Raw genomic sequence first — 17,682 nt, 5'->3', positions numbered from 1 at the left:
AGCTTGATATAAATGCTGTTCGCTCCTCGGAGCTTCACGTAGGCAGAGGAACACTATCTCCGAGATGGCCAACATGAGTCAGGCTTGGCAATTCTTCATGACTGGGGCGATTTAATGATTATCCGTACTCTTTGATCAGCATTTTACTGCAGTTTGAAGTCGCAATTTCGCGAAGATTCATGAAAATTGAGTACTTTGAAATCCAATAGGCATTTGTTGCAACTCGAGAGGCAAGGCCATTCTGGTGATATGTATAGCTTGACGTTAATCATTACACTTGGTTATATCGCAAAGACTACCCTATAGCTGTACTAGATGGTTATATCAATTGAGCAAAGGTATATCTAAGCCTCTCTGCCAGGTATGTCATAGTCTGTCGAGAGCATGCTCGTTATCTGATCATGATCTTGCTTGATAATCGTTCTTATCGCCGAACCGTTATCGCCGAGGCACACATGTTTTCTCCGACGCTGACCAACGTCACGACTTATATCTCCGCGACCCCCTCGGACCTCCCGTTCATCACTTCATCATCTGATAAGATTCTACTCCGATCAGATAACAGGAAGCCTGTTCTTCTGCTCGAGGGGTACAATGCTGCCCAATAATTCTCAGCGGATGTCCGAGCCGACAGCGCCAAGACGACCAATCGCGCGGAGAAAGCGGAGACCCTTGTCTTGCTCTCTCTGCCGACGACGAAAACTTGCCTGCGACCGTGAATATCCGTCCTGCAGTAGGTGTCGGAAAACCGGGAACTCTGATTCCTGCTCATACGAGGATGCTCCTGCGCCGTCGCGTAACAGTCAACGAAGATCAGGTGTGCCGGGGGAAACCAGACCCGTGCTTACTGCTACCCCGGTCCTTGGGAACACTACCTCGTCTGCTTCGTTAGATGGCTATAGGACCAATGATAATACTAGGCCAATTGTCCAGGACCTCACAGAACACGCAGGCACTTGGCAGCTGATAGGTGGTGGTGTCGATGGAGCTACGACCGTTAAAGACCGACCGGCCATTAAAGCCGACGTCACTGAACTGACATATCCCCCCGAACCAATGTCAACCGAGGCTGTGATCTTCCGAGGGAAGAATTACAAGACACAGTATTATGGGAGTACAAACCCCACTAGTTTGATCGGTCATGTAAGCGCTGTTATCAGATTGTCTTTCGACTGCAAGGCTTATTTATAATTCAGTTCCCCGAGCTTCGGTCTTACATGAAGGAGACGATCAAGCACCATGCGTCCCTACCCGGTGTCCAGAAAGAACTGAAAGCATTGGACACGAAATGGAAGTATGAGAAACCCAATAACCTTGCGGTCAAGACTGCGGACCTGTTGCTGTTACTCCCAGACCAGAAACAGATGGACGCAGCCATTCGGCTATATTTCGAAACATTCGAAACGATGTACAGAATTGTGCACAGGCCGACTTTCATGGAGGAGTATGACCAGTTGCAGAAGGATCGATCAGCTGCAAAACCAGGATTTATTGTCCTCATTCTATTGATCATGGCCACCGTCAGCTGCACAACGACAACTGACCGAACTTACGTGGGTAGCAGTAGTCTCGGTCGAGAACGGGGATCGCTGTGGATTGAAACGGCGGAAGCGTGGCTTGCAAAGCAGAGCAAGAAGAATATCTACCTGGTCATATGGCAGATTCGCTGTCTACTCGTGCTTGCAAAACAAATGTGCCGCTACAAGAAGAAGCGCATGTGGTCGGTGGCGGGTGACCTGGTGAGAGAGGGAATGGCGGCCGGCTTTCATCGCGACCCAAGCCGTCTGGGGGGCAAGATATCTTTTTTCGACCAGGAGATTCGCCGGCGACTGTGGGCGACAATGACTGAGTTGGAGCTACAGGCTTCGGTCGAGCGAGGACTGCCATCAGCCTTAGCTGCGATTCAAATGGATTGTGCCCCTCCGGTTGATATCGACGATGAAGGTTTGAGACCCGAATCCTGTTCTACAGAGATACAAGGATCGCCTGGGCATCGTACATCGACTTTGTTCTTGCGGTTATGTAGGAACAGCTTGGACTTGCGTGTATCCTTAAATTCTCGGATGAATGATCTGACCTCGGATTTGCCATATGAGGATATCCTCAGATACGAAGACATGATCATGAGTGAACTTAAGAAGCTTCCCTCTTCAAGCGACAACAGCGATGATACTAATGACAAAGGCCTATCTCAGATGGCAAGGGTAGTCCTAGATCTGCAACTGCGGCAGTTCCTTGTCTTACTCCACGCCCCCTTTGCTAGAAAGGCAGAAAATAATACACGATACACAGTATCAAGGATGGTTTGTTTCAACGCCGCTGCTAGCATGATTGACCAGCATTGGCGGCTGGTACAGGCTGGGAATTCCATGCTATTGCTTTTAAGACATGACTACTTCCGCGGAGCATTAAACCTTTCTCACTACGCATTTATATCCTCAGGAATCAAGGGTAAGTTATTTCCACTGAGGTACTGGTGTTCTTCTACATAAGATTTTATATGTTAAACTCTAGTACAGCCGATATATGTGTCCCAATCGACCAGAATGCAATATTGCAATATATCCAGAATGCGTTGTCCATGTTGGAGGACAGCATCACTTATCTTGGAACCGGATTCACATACCACTGGTACATTTCTGCAGCGATTTCCTTTTTGCGATCACAGTCACAACCGGTAAAGTCCAGCACACTCAAGCAGGAAGCGATTAACCAAGTCGTCAAACAATATTACCGAGTACTTGCAACGCAAGAACAGTTCCCTGGCGCCAAGGAGAAGATCTATTCCTCACAATTCAGACAGGTAGCTCAGCTCAAATACTTTCCTGGACGTTTGGATAATGAAGCACATATGCTAAGTAGTCTTCCATAGGGTGAACCCTGCGAAGCTGAGTGCCAGTTCACCAGTGATAATGCGCTGGACCCAACGGAGATGTCCTTGGATGATGTGGGCTTTTCTCAGGTTCGTCATGAAAGCTCCCTCCACGCTTCTCCCGGTTCCTGGTAATTACATATATGCATATTAATATGTTATAGTTTGATCCAACTGTTCAATCGATGGAGCAATATTTCTTCGGCGATCCTGCCGCTTGGACATTCGACGATCTGTGGGAGGTAGCATAGACTAATCAACAGCCAAAGTTATACGGCATACAGAAAATTGCACCGAACTAATCAGTACAGCTATGATGGGTGCGTAAATATGAGAAGGTCAATCATCATTGGTGTCTTCATTATTATTCATTATGTAGATCATGTCATAGGACTAGTGCATTGAAACATTCAGATAGTCATCAAGCCTGTGTTAACTCCGACAATATACCAGTCAAATCCAAAGGCTTCAAATCATCGAATATCTGCATCACCTTGGGGAATAGCTGGTTGATATTAGTATTATACACAGCATTCGCTTATAGGACAGACTTACATCGATGACACCATCAATCAGAACGGTAATTGTATTGGTACGATTAGGGTATAGGAGAGTATGTGCACGTTCAGTAAAGTTTTAACTTGAGCGACGACCGTTGGGTCAATCACTGGCGAGACCTTATTGACCAACTCCAGTATCTGATCCGTGCCATCTTTGGTGAGTAGCTTGCCTGCATTTTCCAGGAGACTGGCTACTTGTTTAAGGAGTTCTGGTGCTATCACCGGCGCGATCGCGTCGACTAAAGTGCCCGTTGTATTGACGAACTCAGCTGTGAGAAGGGTCTGTGCAACGGTCAGTAGACTGTCAACTTCGCGGAGGGTCTGCTGGGTAAGGAAGCGTGGGAGACTGTCAACCAAACTGCCTATTTGTGCTGCTGAATCAGATGTCAGGAGACCGTTTCCATTCTGGATCAATGCCGTGATTTCATTTAATGTTTCGTCAGTCAAGAACTTCATCGCAATGGGAATCAATGCTTCCGCTTTGTTGAGTACTGTCTCGTCAGAAAGGAATTGGCTACCCGTGGAGATGAGTGCCTCCGTGCTGTTGACCATTTGAGCCGTCAAGAGGCTGTTGCCATTGCTGATGAGATCGTTGATCTTCTGAACGTTGCTTGTTATAAGCAAGGGTGTAACTTGGTCAAGGATATTGTTGATCTCCTTGATAAGGTCGCTTGCAAGAAGATCACCAGCATTGGCGAGAGTGACCCTCAGCTTGTCAACAAGATCCGTCGACAGGGCTGGCGCGGTGGCGTTTACAATTGATCTAATCTTGTTGACGACGTCGGTGGATAGTAAGTCGATCGTGGTGTTTAGAAGAGGCTGAATGGTATTAACGTTGGACGAAAGGAAGCTGTTAGCCTCTTTGATAAGACTAGCGATTTCCTTTGCCAAATCTTCGGTAAGGAGGTCATTGGCATTAGTGACCAAGTTGCCAATATCGTCCGCATGCGGCGTGATATACTGATTGACAGAGGCGAGTAATTGCGGGATATCAATAGCAGAGGATGTTGAGGCTAAATCGGAGAGCAGCGAGTCAACATCGGCGATGAGTGATTTGGTTTCCTTGACAAATGAAGACGTCAGGAGGTTGCTTGTGTTGTTAAGAAGGTTGTTTATCTCATTGAAGAACTCCTCTGTGAGAAGAGGGGATGATTCCTCAAGTAGGTTGTTGATCGATTCGACGTTGTCTGCTGTAAGGAGGACGTTTGCATTATCCAGTAGGCCTGTCACCGTAATGATTGTCCCATTGGTGAGCTCGTCAGTTCCTATCTGGATGACTGATTTTGTCTGCACTGAAGTTTGGTTGTCGAAAAGGTCTGCCAAATGGGTGATAGATGATACGACATTCTTCACGAGAGTAGGTGAGAACAGGCCTAACAAGCCATCAACGGCATTCCCAGCATTTTCCGACGTTCTATTTGTTGGTCTTTCTGGTATAAGACTACCAAAGATATCTTCAAAGATACTACCCAGATCGAGACTAGCCCTAGGCACCGGGTTGGAGCTGTCTTCTGTTGGATTAGATCCATATACCTGAAAGGCAAAGAGAAAGAGAGTCACATATTGGATGATGGGATACATTCTGACCATGGAGATGGCCACCACGAGGTCCCATAGTGAACTATACCCTTCCATCGTGCTTAGACTCCCATTGCTATAGCATATATCTATGTGTAAGTATGCAGTGTGTTTTCCGCATAGATCGCTGGAATGCAGGGAATTATGCGGGGGAGGATATAATGACCGCATAAAACGGAACCGGAACCTAATTGAATAGCGGATTTCGGCAGATTCTAGGCATAAGGGTAGGGCACAGCCTGAAAGACGCCCCATGGAACTCGCTCGATAGGACGTGAGTTGTGCTACAGGTATCCATGTCGCTAAAGGGGGTAATGCAGTTTTTCCTCATGTCACCTTGCGTAGATCTTTGTTACCCCCTCCACTTGTGGCGAATCCTACAGAGTCGTATGGATACAGTTAATGGTGTAATACTAGAGCTCCATCTGATGGATGCAGTCGAGATCAAGCAACATACATGTAGAAAATAGTGACGGGTTTAGAATGATTACCATTTTACTAGGGCTAACAGATTCGAGTGCTATGCCGGGCACTTTATTGTAACATGAGGCACCCCGCAAGGAACACGCTACTCTCTGGATATTATGACTAACGTCTGCATTTTGGATCGACATTAAGTAGATCGTACTTGGATATAAGCGGGGAACATGCCCTCTCTTTCCCTAGCATGCGCGAAGAGGCAATGGATCACCATGTAGCTATTAGATGGAAACCCTGACGTATCAAAAAGTCAAATAGCCAGCATTGTTACTTGTCATAATTAAGTGCTGCTGGTCTGGAAGACTCAGATAGGATTGAATAAAACTATAGATAAGAAACGATATTATACGAATTATCAAACCACAGAGTCTCGCAGCAAGGAAGTGTATATAGACTGAAATCCCGTAGGACCAAAACCACCATCATCAGATTGATCTTTCCCGGAGAGAGATGCACCCGTCCCTAGATGTCCAGAGGGGTCCCCGCTCAGTGCATGCATCTCCATTATATCGCCCGACTGCGGACTACCAAACTCGAAGAAATTCAGGTTGATAGCAGCCTCTCCAACATTGGTCTCTTCCGGGCTGCAACTGGCTTCCACCTGATAGGCGGTTTCCCTGATGGACTCTCCAATGGCTGTGATGAATTTGAATACATCATTATGTCGGCTCTCGGAGCTGTCGTCTTCTGGACTATCGGTAGCCTGCTCCTCTGGCAAACTGTCTATCTGGGATATGGAACCGACATCCTCGGTCAGCCTACCATTTGGAGCAATCTCCGGACATTGTGAAGTGTCGTATGTGTCCAGCCCAATGGTCCACGGCAGCCTTTGTTGCTTCTTGGCCCAGGGCGTCTGACGCACAAGCAGGGGTAGTGCATTGTCATACGGCAGACGGCCAGTTGCAAGGCTATAGTCAAGGGTTATAGATATCCGCAGATATGCCCGAGGACTACTAAGGAAGGCGTCATACCAGTTCGTCACTCTTTTAGCAGTAGTATCAAGTGACATGCCGACTGATGGCGGTTCTATCACCATCTGTGAGGAGCCGATGGCGTTTGTTCCGCATCGTAGAAAAGCTTCTTGTGTAGTAATGTACGCCAACTGCAGAATATGGTTGGTCCCAGCAGCTACATAATCAGCCACGTCATAAAGCATTCTCGAATGTCGAACAATCTCCCCCAGACGATCGAGACGACGCTTTCGGATCGTCATTTCTGCCTGCGAGGGAGACAGCTTCACATCGATGGCAGCAAGAACGAGGGGCACGGCGGTATAGGCCAGACTGCATTTGTCAGTGTGAGTGCCTATTGCCAATCAACAGTAAGAGGAAGCTTACACGCTCAGAGGCATCCGCTCTGCACGTCCCTGGCCACAGAAAAACTCTATGGCACTTGTTAAACCAGTCATGGCTTTGCGGAGGTCCGCGCCAGTTTCTAGCAATTGGCCCCTATAGTTAGTTCCGGTGAAGCTCAAATGCTTCTCGATAATCAACGCCTCATATTGGGCTAGATCAACACGGGCGGCACTAAAACAATCAGAAACCGGTATAGGCAAGGCGCGGGGTTAACCTACTAGTAATACATCCAAGTCAGATGAGTAAAGAAGGTAACGGTCTCATGGCTGGTAGACGGTGGAACAATCGAAACAGCCTCCCATTTCGTCAGATACCGCTTGATCCGGCGGATGGCAGCGAGAACGGCCTGGAATTCGGTTAAAGAGAGCGACGGGGACGATACCCCCTGCGAGGAAAACACCAGCGCGACCATATCGGTGAGAAGAACCGCTAATTTGCATTGTTCCTGCAGGACCTGAAAAAGTTCAATCTTGAGTTCCGGATCATATACTCGAGAATTTACTATTTCATCCGCGAAATCCTCTTCTGTAAGCCAGTTTGCCCCCATGTTGAATTCTACCGATGTAATTTGAGGACGACGGCGGAGCCCGATAGATAGAACCCGATCGCGCAGCACCATAGACCACCACAGCCGTTTCATCATGGATAAATTGATCTGACTATCACCAGGGCCTGGCCCGCAACCCACAATCATAGCGTTTTGGATGGCGCGCATCAACCATATATTGCTAGCTTGGGGGTCTTGAGCGGACGTGTGGTGGGCGAGAAGAGCAGAGCCTTGGGCTTTGGCGAATGCATCATCTTCTGCTTGGAGATCAAACAGTAGCTGATGCAATTAGTGACCATCGAACAGGGACGAAATATACTGGGGGCTAGGTACCTTAGCACGATCGTAAAATATGATTCTGGCCTTGCGTCTATCACTGAATCCACATTTTTGGAGCGTTTGTAAGGAAACATACTGATGCTGTTAGTAAGATTATATGCCAAAAGGCAAGAGTGTGTACGCACAGGACAACTGGAAAATAGAAGAGCTTGTAAAACAAATAATGATATTGTGTGTGAAGCGGAGTTAGCAGAGATACGCCAAAACTCTGCCTCATCCAGTGCTGGAAGACAAGGATGAATGTTGAGAAAATACTGCCTTGCGAATTCATTGATCGTGGGCCAGTCCGGAACACTCAAGGACCCCTTTGAAGCCAAGTATGCCACATCTTCCTGAGGTAGGACTGCCAGGCCGTTGAGTGTGAGGAAAGGGCAAAAGAAGAATGATATGCTGCTAGGGGCCGTGGGATTGACGGATGTTTCTATTGCAGCCGCATTTCCATGGTCACTATAGAACCCCTCGATGGGCTCTTCTGGGCGTATAATTTGTTTCGCGGTACTGTTGATGGGTGCGTCTCTTTGAGGGGCATCTTGGTCCGTAATTACAGACCTTGCAGCACTATGAAAGAATTAGCTATGTGATGAAGTCAGGAAGCAGATGTCGGCACATACTGCCTGCCAGATCTGGACCCGAGTGTGCAGTCATGTCGACCATCCTGGCGACATCTCGTACAAGGACAGCCATGGATAGATGCGTCGCATCGGACCTTGCGATGTCGACACCAATAACAGGCTCGGGGGGCCCGCTTAGTTCGTTGCCACATGGGTCAATGAAGTGACAATCTCGATGGACGGCGATCGTGAATGTGAAAGTGAGATGTGTTGGAGCATGGATCCGGGGAGAGGAGACTTCCCCGCCCTTCGGCACTTCAAATATCCCCCAGATGAAGCTAGACGTTGTCGATCCTCCCGGTGGAGTGAGGTTGAATATTTCCGAGTACAATCCGCCAATCGAGGCGCACATGACCCAGAGATCAGCGTGGTAGCATGCGTGCTAACGCCAGTTCCTTAGGATTACCCCTCTTTACGTGCTCAAACCTAGACCTGAGAGTTATAACGTATCTATTTCTTAATTAAAAATCTATTCCTGGCGCCGATACCCCACAGATAATCCCGCGGCATATTCGGATCTCGGCCCCACTCGCCATGTGAAGGCTAAAAACAAAACAACTCCACAGTAAACAGTACGCTAAACACATCTACCGATGTTGGGCCTTCTTCATTCTCTTCCGCATATCCTTTAGGTAGTACCGCATAGGGTAGGTCCGAATGAAGCTAGGTGTAGCAGGGTACACAACCTTCGTCATCCCCCGAACTACCTTCTGCATTCCTCTTCGCGTCCGACTGGTCTTAAGCCCATACCCCTCGCGGATGCCCTCTGGCAGCAAGTCTGCGGTCATCAGCCGCACCAGTGGCATGGAAACGCGGATTATGAACGGAACTTGTTTGTTAAACAGTAGATCCTTGGCAACGTTCTTTGCCTGTGGGGTTATCCGATGCTGTATCTTGTTGATCTGTTCGTCCCAATAGACCCAGAACGCCTCGCGAGTTGGGGGCCACATCTCTGGCTTGACACGGAGGGAAACCGCAAGAACGGCATATTCACGATAGGTTGCTTCGGCGGTGGCCTCATCCATACGCCCAAAGACTTGCTCGTACAAATCAATCCCGACAGCGTAGAGAGTCGCCGCCACCCAGACCTGCAGGTGTGGATCGTCGGCCGAGTAGTCGGGGCCTTTGACAACGGAATGTGCTTTGTGGACCATCTCAATGATGATCTTCTTTTCCTCTGGAGTGCCAAACGCCATGCAGTAGACGTATGTCATAGTCGTGCGGAGTCGATCCAGTGGACGATAGGAGAAGTTACTGTGTTCATCAACGCCTTTGCCAACGCCCGGCATGGCAACTTGAAGGAGAATAGCCGCTCCGCCACCAGCGAGCAGGATGCCTTCGCGAACTATTTTCTTGATTTTCTGAGGGTTCTCCAGCTCCCTGAGGAGCTGTTCGTCGGTGTCATTTGCTTTTTCATTCTTCGTCGTGATGTCGCTCTTTTCATCCATTCTGAAGGATATTGGAATAGTATTGTCTTAATTAGATTAGTTTCACTGTTCAATCTGCCCACGTCCGAATATTTATATATCAACACTGACATTTCGCATACACTCGAACAACACATGCTGTACTGGTATTCGGATGCTTAAGCATACTCGATACCGCGGACCGGACGGACCGCCGACAGCGCCACTCGAGTTCGATAGAACATCATCCGCGGATCCTTTCGAGTGGTGTAATAGCGGGGTAGCTCGATGGCGATCTTTCAGGGTCCCCGTTCGCTAGAGTAAGACGATCAATTTTGCGAAATGTCCAAGCGTAAGTTAGCTCCATGCGGGGTGTTACAATCCTTCGTGTCGTCCAGTTCGCCCCGTTATATACGAGGTATAGATATATGGATCTTCAACTATTGGCCGTAAATCAAGCTGAAGATAAAGAACCAAGCTTTTCCCCGCATACCCCAGAAATTCCCTCGGCGGACTTAGGATGATATATAAATTAGCAGGACAATAGACTTGGTACATGTAGACCACTGGCACAATGGGGGAGAAATACCTTGAAAAGGATCCTCGAGCAACAAAGCTATCCAGCCTCGACGCACAAATTGAGCATGTGGAAAACGCAGGCTCAGAAGTGCCCGGCCAGCGCAAAAAGGCCGTCAAGCTAAAAGTTCAGCGTCACTTCCGCCGTTTCTGGTTTTGTTATCTACTCGGCGGAGTGATCTTTCTGGCTATCTTCCTTCCACTTCTGTATGGTTTAGGAAACATACTTATCATGATGCATGCTGATCGCCTATAGATTTGTCTATATTATTCCTGCCATTGCGCAGAAGATTCTCAACGATGCCGATCTTCCGATCTATGCAGCGCGTATCCTCGACCCGACGCCAGACACCGTCAGCTTTTCCATTGATACTTCCTTGAAGATCCCCGCTGGGCTCTCTGTGCGAATCGATCCATTCTCCCTGTCTCTATTCAACCGCGAAGCGAAGCCGATGGTGCCAGTCCTTGATTTATCAGTAGACTCGTACAAACTCAAGGGAACTACGAATATCAGCATCATTACCAACAACACAGCAGTTCTCGACCGGGCGCAGTTCATCCAAACATTAACCAAGGCCGTATATTCGAAACGGTTTACCTTGTCCGCAAAGGGTTCGACAACAGGACATTTGGGGGCTCTCAAGGCAGGCGTGACCCTGGATAAAGATGTGGAACTCGACGGTCAGTTTCTTTGGGTTCTTTATTAGAATACCTCTGATAATGAATATAGGGCTCGACAAACTCAGTGGTTTTTCTATCGACGCAGCCCGTCTTATCCTACCTGCCGAAGAAGATGGGACGAATCTGAGAGGAACCGCCACATTGCCCAACCATTCTGTTGTCACATTTGCTTTGGTGAGTCAGTTCATAGATGATATCTCCTGGTGTATACTAATTCGATAGGGCAACGTCACTCTCAACCTCAAAACAGCGGGTATTGTAGTCGGGCAAGGCTACCTTGAGAATGTCGTTCTGTCACCGGGCAATAACACGATGCCTTTACGAGCAACACTCGATATCAGAAAAGTATTGGCGAACCTGATAGACATCCTGGGAGCCCAAGTGTCAGCCTTGATGGATGGCAAATTGGAAATATCGGCGTCGGGAAATTCCACCGTTTACGATGGGAAGCATATTCCATATTTTGAAGAAGTGCTGAATAACCTGACAATTACCACGCGAATCCCAATCATGACAATCCTGAGTGATACGCTAGCTGGATGGAGGGAATCTGGTTTCTTGGACGGGTTAAATGGGACCATAGGCAATCTAGGGGGCTTGCTCGGCAACGTTGAAAATGTGTCAGGTATACTTGGAGACTAATTATGCATTTTTTATACTTAACCAAAATACCGTGATGATCTGCATCCCGTAGTTCATGTGTAGACCGAGGTCAGGAAACCTTAACACAGCCCCGCTCACTAATATATACACGACGTGGAAGCACAGTGTAGTTGTTATTGTCTATCAATCAGCAACAATGACTCAATCATCGGGATTCACCAACGCAAGCCAGCTGTTTACCCCAGAAGACGTCTCAAAACACAATTCCTCCGATAATCTATGGACCATCATTAATAATGAGATATACGACTTGACCGACTTTCAGAAAGAGCATCCAGGCGGAGCAAGAAGTATGTCCAGTATTTTTATGCGATGGTTTCGCAGTTCTAACAATGCCAGTTCTTCAAGCCGTCGCAGGAAAAGATGGGACAAAAAAGTTCCGCAAATATCATCGAGAGGCGTTGTTGGTGAAATATAGAGAAACATTACGAGTAGGAGACCTCGTGAGACAGCCAAAAGGTCGGAAATGGCTTTTCTTTAAAACTTCAACCAAATAGGTGTTTCCGGCTGCCGGAGATGCATGTAACTTGTCTTGGATTGTATATAAACTTCTATTTGAATTAGTTCAGCTGGTGCAACAACCCATAGGCTTCGTATGGAGCCCAGTTATCTTCTCATGCAATATCTTGATATTTTTTTCCCACCCCCCATTGCATCGTTGCATTTACTATTTCCTTATCCATCTCTATCGACTTCACCCAGTAGCTTCTGTGTCGCCTGTACATCTATATTCTGCCTTTCTCCAGGAGCATATTGTAGCATTCAGTGCAGCTTGAGGAACGAGTACCAAGCTCAATATTGATACGGCCTTCCCTTGCCTCATAGTATCGTGTTGAGTGACACATAGAGAGGGGAGGGCCATCATTAATGTATCATTTCTTCTCGCGCTTGTTGTGACCAAAGATTTACCCGTAACAACATTTCCACCGATTATTGCGGTATTCTCACTACTGCTCTACCGCTAATAGCATCATTCCTCAAACCATCCACAAGACGCGGCGTATCCGCAAAGTCAAACACTTCTATCGCAGGCGTAATCTCTCCCCTCGCTGCCTGCTGCAGAAGCTCATCCATCTGCTCTTCCGTACCGACCGAAGAGCCAACAATAGAAAGACCTATCCACATCAGCCTTAGACCTCGAGCAGTGCAATTATAACTCACCTCTAGCCGCGGACACGGTTGCAGAAATAGGCCACTCCATGTCATTTGGTGGTAATCCCACACCGACAATCAACCCCATATTCCTCACAACCTGCGGCGCCATCTCGAAGGCCTCCCTCGTCCCAGGCACTACAATCGTTGCATGGGCCCCTTCTCCCCCGGTCACCTCGCGGATCCTCGCCGCAACATCTTCCGTCCGGTAATCGACAAACACCTCGGCACCAGACTCCATGCTTATCTTTCTCTTTTCTTCCCCGCTATCAACCCCGATGACCCGGAATCCCTTTTTCCGAGCCGCAATCTGAACCCCCAAATGCCCCAATCCGCCCCCTGATCCCGAAATCACCACCCAATCACCGGAACTCAGATGACAGTCATCTAGTCTAGCCACCGCACCAGCCATAGTGAGACCAGCACAGAGTAAGGGCGCAGCAACTTCATCTGGCACTGTCTCCGGGATGCGCGTGATGAACCGGGCGTCTGCGATGACGTACTGCTGTAATGTACCAGGCACGTGGCGACTTGTATTCTTCTGCTGTGCGCAGTAGTGACTAAACCCACGTTGACAGGCAGAGCACGTAGTACAGGCGTTATACAGCCACTTCACCCCGACGCGTTGGTTCAGGAGTGAGGGGGAAACGTTGGGGCCGGCCTGGATTACGGTTCCAACGCCTTCGTGGCCGATGATAGGGTTGTAGGCGCCCCAGGCTAGCACGGCGCGGATTTCAGAATGACTGTGTTATTGTTCAATATGTGTGGACTTCCAATTTCAATGATCAATGGATGATAAGGGTAGTCTCACCAGAGACCGGTACATGCCAACTTGACTAGGATCTCATCTGGACCGGGTTTGTTGATGGGGATGTCGTCGCGGATGATCATTTCATAATTATTTCCAGGGCTCTGCACGACAACCGCGCACTGGTAGTTGGCTGTGGCATCCATCGCGTTTGCTGGTCTACTATGATCGTTTTGTGGGATTCGTTGTAGTGTACGAAGTGTCGGTTACCCCTAGGGGTTTTTGTTCCTGAGGTCATTGTACGGGTACAGCCGAAGATACCCAGACGGCAATTCGGTCGGCATGCATCTATATTCCAACGAAACAGCCCTCGATGGCCGCACGTGATCTGCACAATGCTTCTTTGGGCTCTGTATCTACGCATCTTAGTTATTGGGTGTACTTTTGTTATTGTAATGTGAGTATCGCACTCAAAGGCTCTGCTATCCACAATTCATAGCATGTAAAGATATTACAAGCCAGCTCGGCATGTTCTCTAAGGTACCCCTTGATTCAACTTCCCGAGATGAGTGCATGTCAACCCTACGACGACTATGCCTGGGCAATAAGCTCCCAGATCTGGGAGGACTGGCCCAAACTTCTTTGCACTGACGGGGACATTTATAATGACATTGCAGTCAACCTTTCTGAAAGGTTTAGTCCCCTTGAATTTGCAGAGTTTGAATACCTTAGCACCGGCGGCTTCAACACCTGCTTTAAGATGACATTTAGCAACGATTTGAGCGCTATTATACGGTTCCCTATACCCGGTAATATCATGTATCCCGAAGAGAAAACCCGCAATGAGGTCTCTATCATGCGATTTCTCTCGGAGGTAACTGCAGATAGAACCCCAATCCCGGTGCCTTTTGTCTTTCACTGGACAGTGACAAAAGAGAGCCCCTCGGAACTCGGTCCTTTCATCATTATGAAGTATATTCCTCATGAAGGAAGTATGGGTAGTCTTCTTGAAACACCAGGGCGCCAAGCAGGGGAACGGCCTATACTCAATCCGGATCTCGAGTCCGTTCGGCTAGAGGCTCTCTCTATGGAAACCTCGCCAACATAGTCCTGTCGCTATCGACAATTCATTTCAATCGGATAGGCTCTCCTGACAAGAACGACAATTCTATGTGGGAAGTGATACGTCGCCCTTTGTCTTACTCTATGAACGAAATTGTCCAACTAGGGACACTTCCACGATCAAAACTACCGACTGGCACGTACGACAAAGCATCGTCCTACTTCGATGCAATAGCAGCCCTACATATCTCACACACCTCCGACACCAAAAGAACGAGGCTGATATCCCGGAGGATGTCCCGGCGGATGCTTTCGCGGATGACTGCCGACGCAAATGTCTGGCTAGAATCCTGTTCCAAAAGATTGTTAGAAACCAGGAGCACAGAAAACAATGGATATCGCACGAGAAAGGCCCATTTCCAGGTTGGTGTGACGACTTTCAACCAGAAAATGTTCTACTTGATGAAGCCGAAAGCGTCGTCGGAGTGGTGGATTGGGAGTTTACATATACCGCCCCAGCCGAATTCACCTATGCGCCGCCTTGGTGGCTCCTTCTCATCAAGCCGGAAGATTGGCCCAATGGCCTTGATGACTGGTGTACGGAGTGTGAAAAAGCGCTTCGGGTCTTTCTTGTCGCAATGTGGAAAGTCGAAGACGATGCGATCCAGAACAAACGGTTACTAGAAGGCCAACGGCTATCTAGTCGGATGCGAGATAGTTGGCAGAGCGGAGACTTTTGGATTATGTATGCCGCAAGGAACAATTTTGCCTTCGATGCGATATACTGGAAAAAGATCGACCGGCGATTTTTTGAAAGCATCTCAGATGAACAGGACAACGTCCGCGATATATGGCGCGAGAGATTAGATCTCTTAGAACCAGAAGAGACAAAGCTGATGGAGGAATATGTGGATCTGAAACTCTAAGAGCTGAACACACTCGTTTTCGCTTGGGACCAGGACGAGTACACTTTGAAATGGATTCAGAAGATGAAGGCGATAAGGAAGATTAAGGAGGCACAGGAGAAGATGGTAAGCTTGGTGTTGGGGTGGGATGATGACCTAGAGAAGACGATGGAGATGGAAAGGAAAGGGGAAACCGAGAGAGTCGAGGGTTGTTAGCATGATAAACGAGATAAGGGAGGAGATGGAGAGAATGGCGATACAGTGTAAGGTCGACATAAAGGATATCAAGGGAATGGAAATGAAGAAGGAGATACTGGACATGAAGAAGATCAAGACAAGGAAAGCGAGTGGGACAAGGAGATAAAGAGGATGGAAATGGAGAGCAAGGCTGAAACCGATTTTCTCTACGCTGTTGTTAGATTTGGAGCTTCCTTTCTTCTTCTACTTCTTTAATCATCGTGGGAACTGCAAATACTCTTTCGGTCAACCAAGTTTCCCTCGCGACATGGTACGCTTCCGCCGTTGATATGACAAAGAATAGACTCGTAACGGCTTGGAACGCTGGGCAAGGAGAGAATTAAATATATCTATATCAGTGGTTGCCTTTTTTCTATATGGTTTCCTTTCTCGAATACATGTGTGATCTTAGTATTTATAGACATTTTACTATTCTATATCTCCTCTATATATTATCCTTATGTATCTTACTGTTTCTTGGACTTTTGACGCAAAACCCCCGCGCCAGACAATTAACGGGCTCGGGTCGAGTATATATGTACTTTCTTAATCTAATCCTATCTAAGCGAGGGCTCATTAAAAAATTCATTCTTCAGTCTAATAGACATGTTAATTGCTGGGTAAGCCCACTCTAGCCACTATGTGGTACATAGCAAATATCATTAACGCCATGGATTGAATTAAAGAATTCTATTAGTCACCTTTAGCAGCATCAAAGGCTTGCTTAAATACCTTCCTCATCCCTACCATATCCGTCATCGCGCTCATCATCTGGAATCCTTTGCTGGCGTATTCCCTCGCTTGCTCGCCGGTGTCACAGTAAATCCCAGTAGCCTTTCCAGCGGCCTGGGCAGCATCATGAATTTCCTGAATAGCCTCAACAAGCTCAGGATCCATTCGCTCGGGGTTGGTAATGGGGCGACCAATGTTGACGCTCAGGTCAAAAGGGCCAATAAACAGAACATCAACACCAGGCACGGCAGCAATTTCCCTGACATTTGAAAGGGCAGCTTTTGTTTCGATCTGCACCGCGATGACGAGCGAGCTGTTGGCTTGCTGCAAGTATTCCATACCCGTCAACTCTTTCACCTCACTACCGTGGGGATCTTGCTCCACGAACTTCTCCACCGCGAGGAGACTCTCAAAGCCGCGATTTCCAACCGGGGGGAACTTCGAGTATCGCACCACATTTCTCGCATCCTCCGCTGTATCGATGACTGGAACAAGAATCCCGTGGGCACCACAGTCCAGGGCGCGTTTTATCATCCAAGGCTGGCTTTCTGCGACACGGACGATGGGCGAGACTCCACATGCTGCTGAAGCCGCCACAATCTCATGCATTGAGTCGTCGGAGATATTACCGTGTTCGAGGTCAATGAGAAGCCATTCAAGGTTTCTGGCTGACCTGCATATGGTTCTGGTCAGGTTGGTTCCGGGGAGCATTTGCCAGCCTCCGAAGGAGGGCTCGCCCTTTGTGAGTGATTTTTGAAGGCGATTAGCTGCTTGCATTATGTTGATATTGATGTTACTGGCAAATGAGAGTAGTGGTGAAGAGAGGATGGGGCTAAATAAGGAAGAACACTGCAATCGACGAGACCCTTAATACTACGATAACGAACAGCGCTCTCATTTAGTTTCATACATCAAGTATATATTGTCGGCATAGTACACCGACCCAATGGCAAAGGCAGATTAGACCCTCTATTTTCCCTAACAAGTGTAGATATGTAGATGTTCGGCATCGTCGGCTTTCTAGGTGGATCAATGTATGCTAGTAGCCGTCCCGTCGATCCCGAGTCTCCGCGTCGACCATCCAAAGCCGCTCGGGAATTTCGGGTTCCCCGTGGGGAGGAGTTATCCTATACATTATATGCCCCACTGTTCCCTATCGACCAGTTATGTACAGGATC

The 17,682-nt window shown here is 48.0% G+C and overlaps 8 protein-coding genes across 8 annotated transcripts; 3 read left to right on the top strand and 5 right to left on the bottom strand.

Annotated features, from left to right (window-relative positions):
* Nucleotides 1-594: 594 nt before the first annotated feature.
* BDV37DRAFT_295270 (uncharacterized protein) lies at nucleotides 595-3,123 on the top strand (the record flags this gene model as incomplete). The annotated part of the gene is made up of 5 exons (XM_032089824.1): nucleotides 595-1,143; nucleotides 1,197-2,451; nucleotides 2,520-2,803; nucleotides 2,873-2,962; nucleotides 3,037-3,123. 5 exons carry the CDS (start codon nucleotides 595-597, stop codon nucleotides 3,121-3,123), a joined length of 2,265 nt encoding a protein of 754 aa, XP_031946000.1.
* A 321-nt stretch (nucleotides 3,124-3,444) lies between these two features.
* BDV37DRAFT_278689 (uncharacterized protein) lies at nucleotides 3,445-5,067 on the bottom strand (the record flags this gene model as incomplete). Its single annotated transcript, XM_032086127.1, has 1 exon — nucleotides 3,445-5,067. One exon carries the CDS (start codon nucleotides 5,065-5,067, stop codon nucleotides 3,445-3,447), a length of 1,623 nt encoding a protein of 540 aa, XP_031945999.1.
* Nucleotides 5,068-5,845: 778 nt separating this feature from the next.
* BDV37DRAFT_295269 (Zn(II)2Cys6 transcription factor) lies at nucleotides 5,846-8,494 on the bottom strand (the record flags this gene model as incomplete). Its single annotated transcript, XM_032089823.1, has 7 exons — nucleotides 5,846-6,126; nucleotides 6,253-6,773; nucleotides 6,828-7,016; nucleotides 7,064-7,671; nucleotides 7,726-7,812; nucleotides 7,890-8,178; nucleotides 8,343-8,494. The coding sequence occupies 7 exons, from the start codon at nucleotides 8,492-8,494 to the stop codon at nucleotides 5,846-5,848; spliced, it is 2,127 nt and encodes a 708-aa protein (XP_031945998.1).
* A 435-nt stretch (nucleotides 8,495-8,929) lies between these two features.
* BDV37DRAFT_278687 (oxygenase MpaB family protein) lies at nucleotides 8,930-9,790 on the bottom strand (the record flags this gene model as incomplete). Its single annotated transcript, XM_032086126.1, has 1 exon — nucleotides 8,930-9,790. One exon carries the CDS (start codon nucleotides 9,788-9,790, stop codon nucleotides 8,930-8,932), a length of 861 nt encoding a protein of 286 aa, XP_031945997.1.
* A 532-nt stretch (nucleotides 9,791-10,322) lies between these two features.
* Nucleotides 10,323-12,256, top strand: BDV37DRAFT_268299 (DUF3712 domain-containing protein; the record flags this gene model as incomplete). Its single annotated transcript, XM_032084156.1, has 6 exons — nucleotides 10,323-10,531; nucleotides 10,581-11,005; nucleotides 11,055-11,179; nucleotides 11,228-11,528; nucleotides 12,008-12,099; nucleotides 12,233-12,256. 6 exons carry the CDS (start codon nucleotides 10,323-10,325, stop codon nucleotides 12,254-12,256), a joined length of 1,176 nt encoding a protein of 391 aa, XP_031945996.1.
* A 342-nt stretch (nucleotides 12,257-12,598) lies between these two features.
* BDV37DRAFT_295266 (zinc-dependent alcohol dehydrogenase) lies at nucleotides 12,599-13,774 on the bottom strand (the record flags this gene model as incomplete). Its single annotated transcript, XM_032089822.1, has 4 exons — nucleotides 12,599-12,783; nucleotides 12,830-13,364; nucleotides 13,437-13,563; nucleotides 13,632-13,774. 4 exons carry the CDS (start codon nucleotides 13,772-13,774, stop codon nucleotides 12,599-12,601), a joined length of 990 nt encoding a protein of 329 aa, XP_031945995.1.
* A 359-nt stretch (nucleotides 13,775-14,133) lies between these two features.
* On the top strand, nucleotides 14,134-15,556 carry BDV37DRAFT_268297 (uncharacterized protein; the record flags this gene model as incomplete). The annotated part of the gene is made up of 3 exons (XM_032084155.1): nucleotides 14,134-14,560; nucleotides 14,647-14,830; nucleotides 14,866-15,556. The coding sequence occupies 3 exons, from the start codon at nucleotides 14,134-14,136 to the stop codon at nucleotides 15,554-15,556; spliced, it is 1,302 nt and encodes a 433-aa protein (XP_031945994.1).
* A 909-nt stretch (nucleotides 15,557-16,465) lies between these two features.
* Nucleotides 16,466-17,281, bottom strand: BDV37DRAFT_278683 (HpcH/HpaI aldolase family protein; the record flags this gene model as incomplete). The annotated part of the gene is made up of 1 exon (XM_032086125.1): nucleotides 16,466-17,281. One exon carries the CDS (start codon nucleotides 17,279-17,281, stop codon nucleotides 16,466-16,468), a length of 816 nt encoding a protein of 271 aa, XP_031945993.1.
* Between the last annotated feature and the right edge of the window lie 401 nt (nucleotides 17,282-17,682).

Source organism: Aspergillus pseudonomiae (assembly GCF_009193645.1).
Source record: "Aspergillus pseudonomiae strain CBS 119388 unplaced genomic scaffold BDV37scaffold_5, whole genome shotgun sequence".
NCBI classification, from domain to species: Eukaryota; Fungi; Ascomycota; class Eurotiomycetes; order Eurotiales; family Aspergillaceae; genus Aspergillus; species Aspergillus pseudonomiae.
The sequence above is the reverse complement of the archived record's forward strand: the minus strand, read 5'-3'. Positions and strand labels throughout refer to the sequence as shown.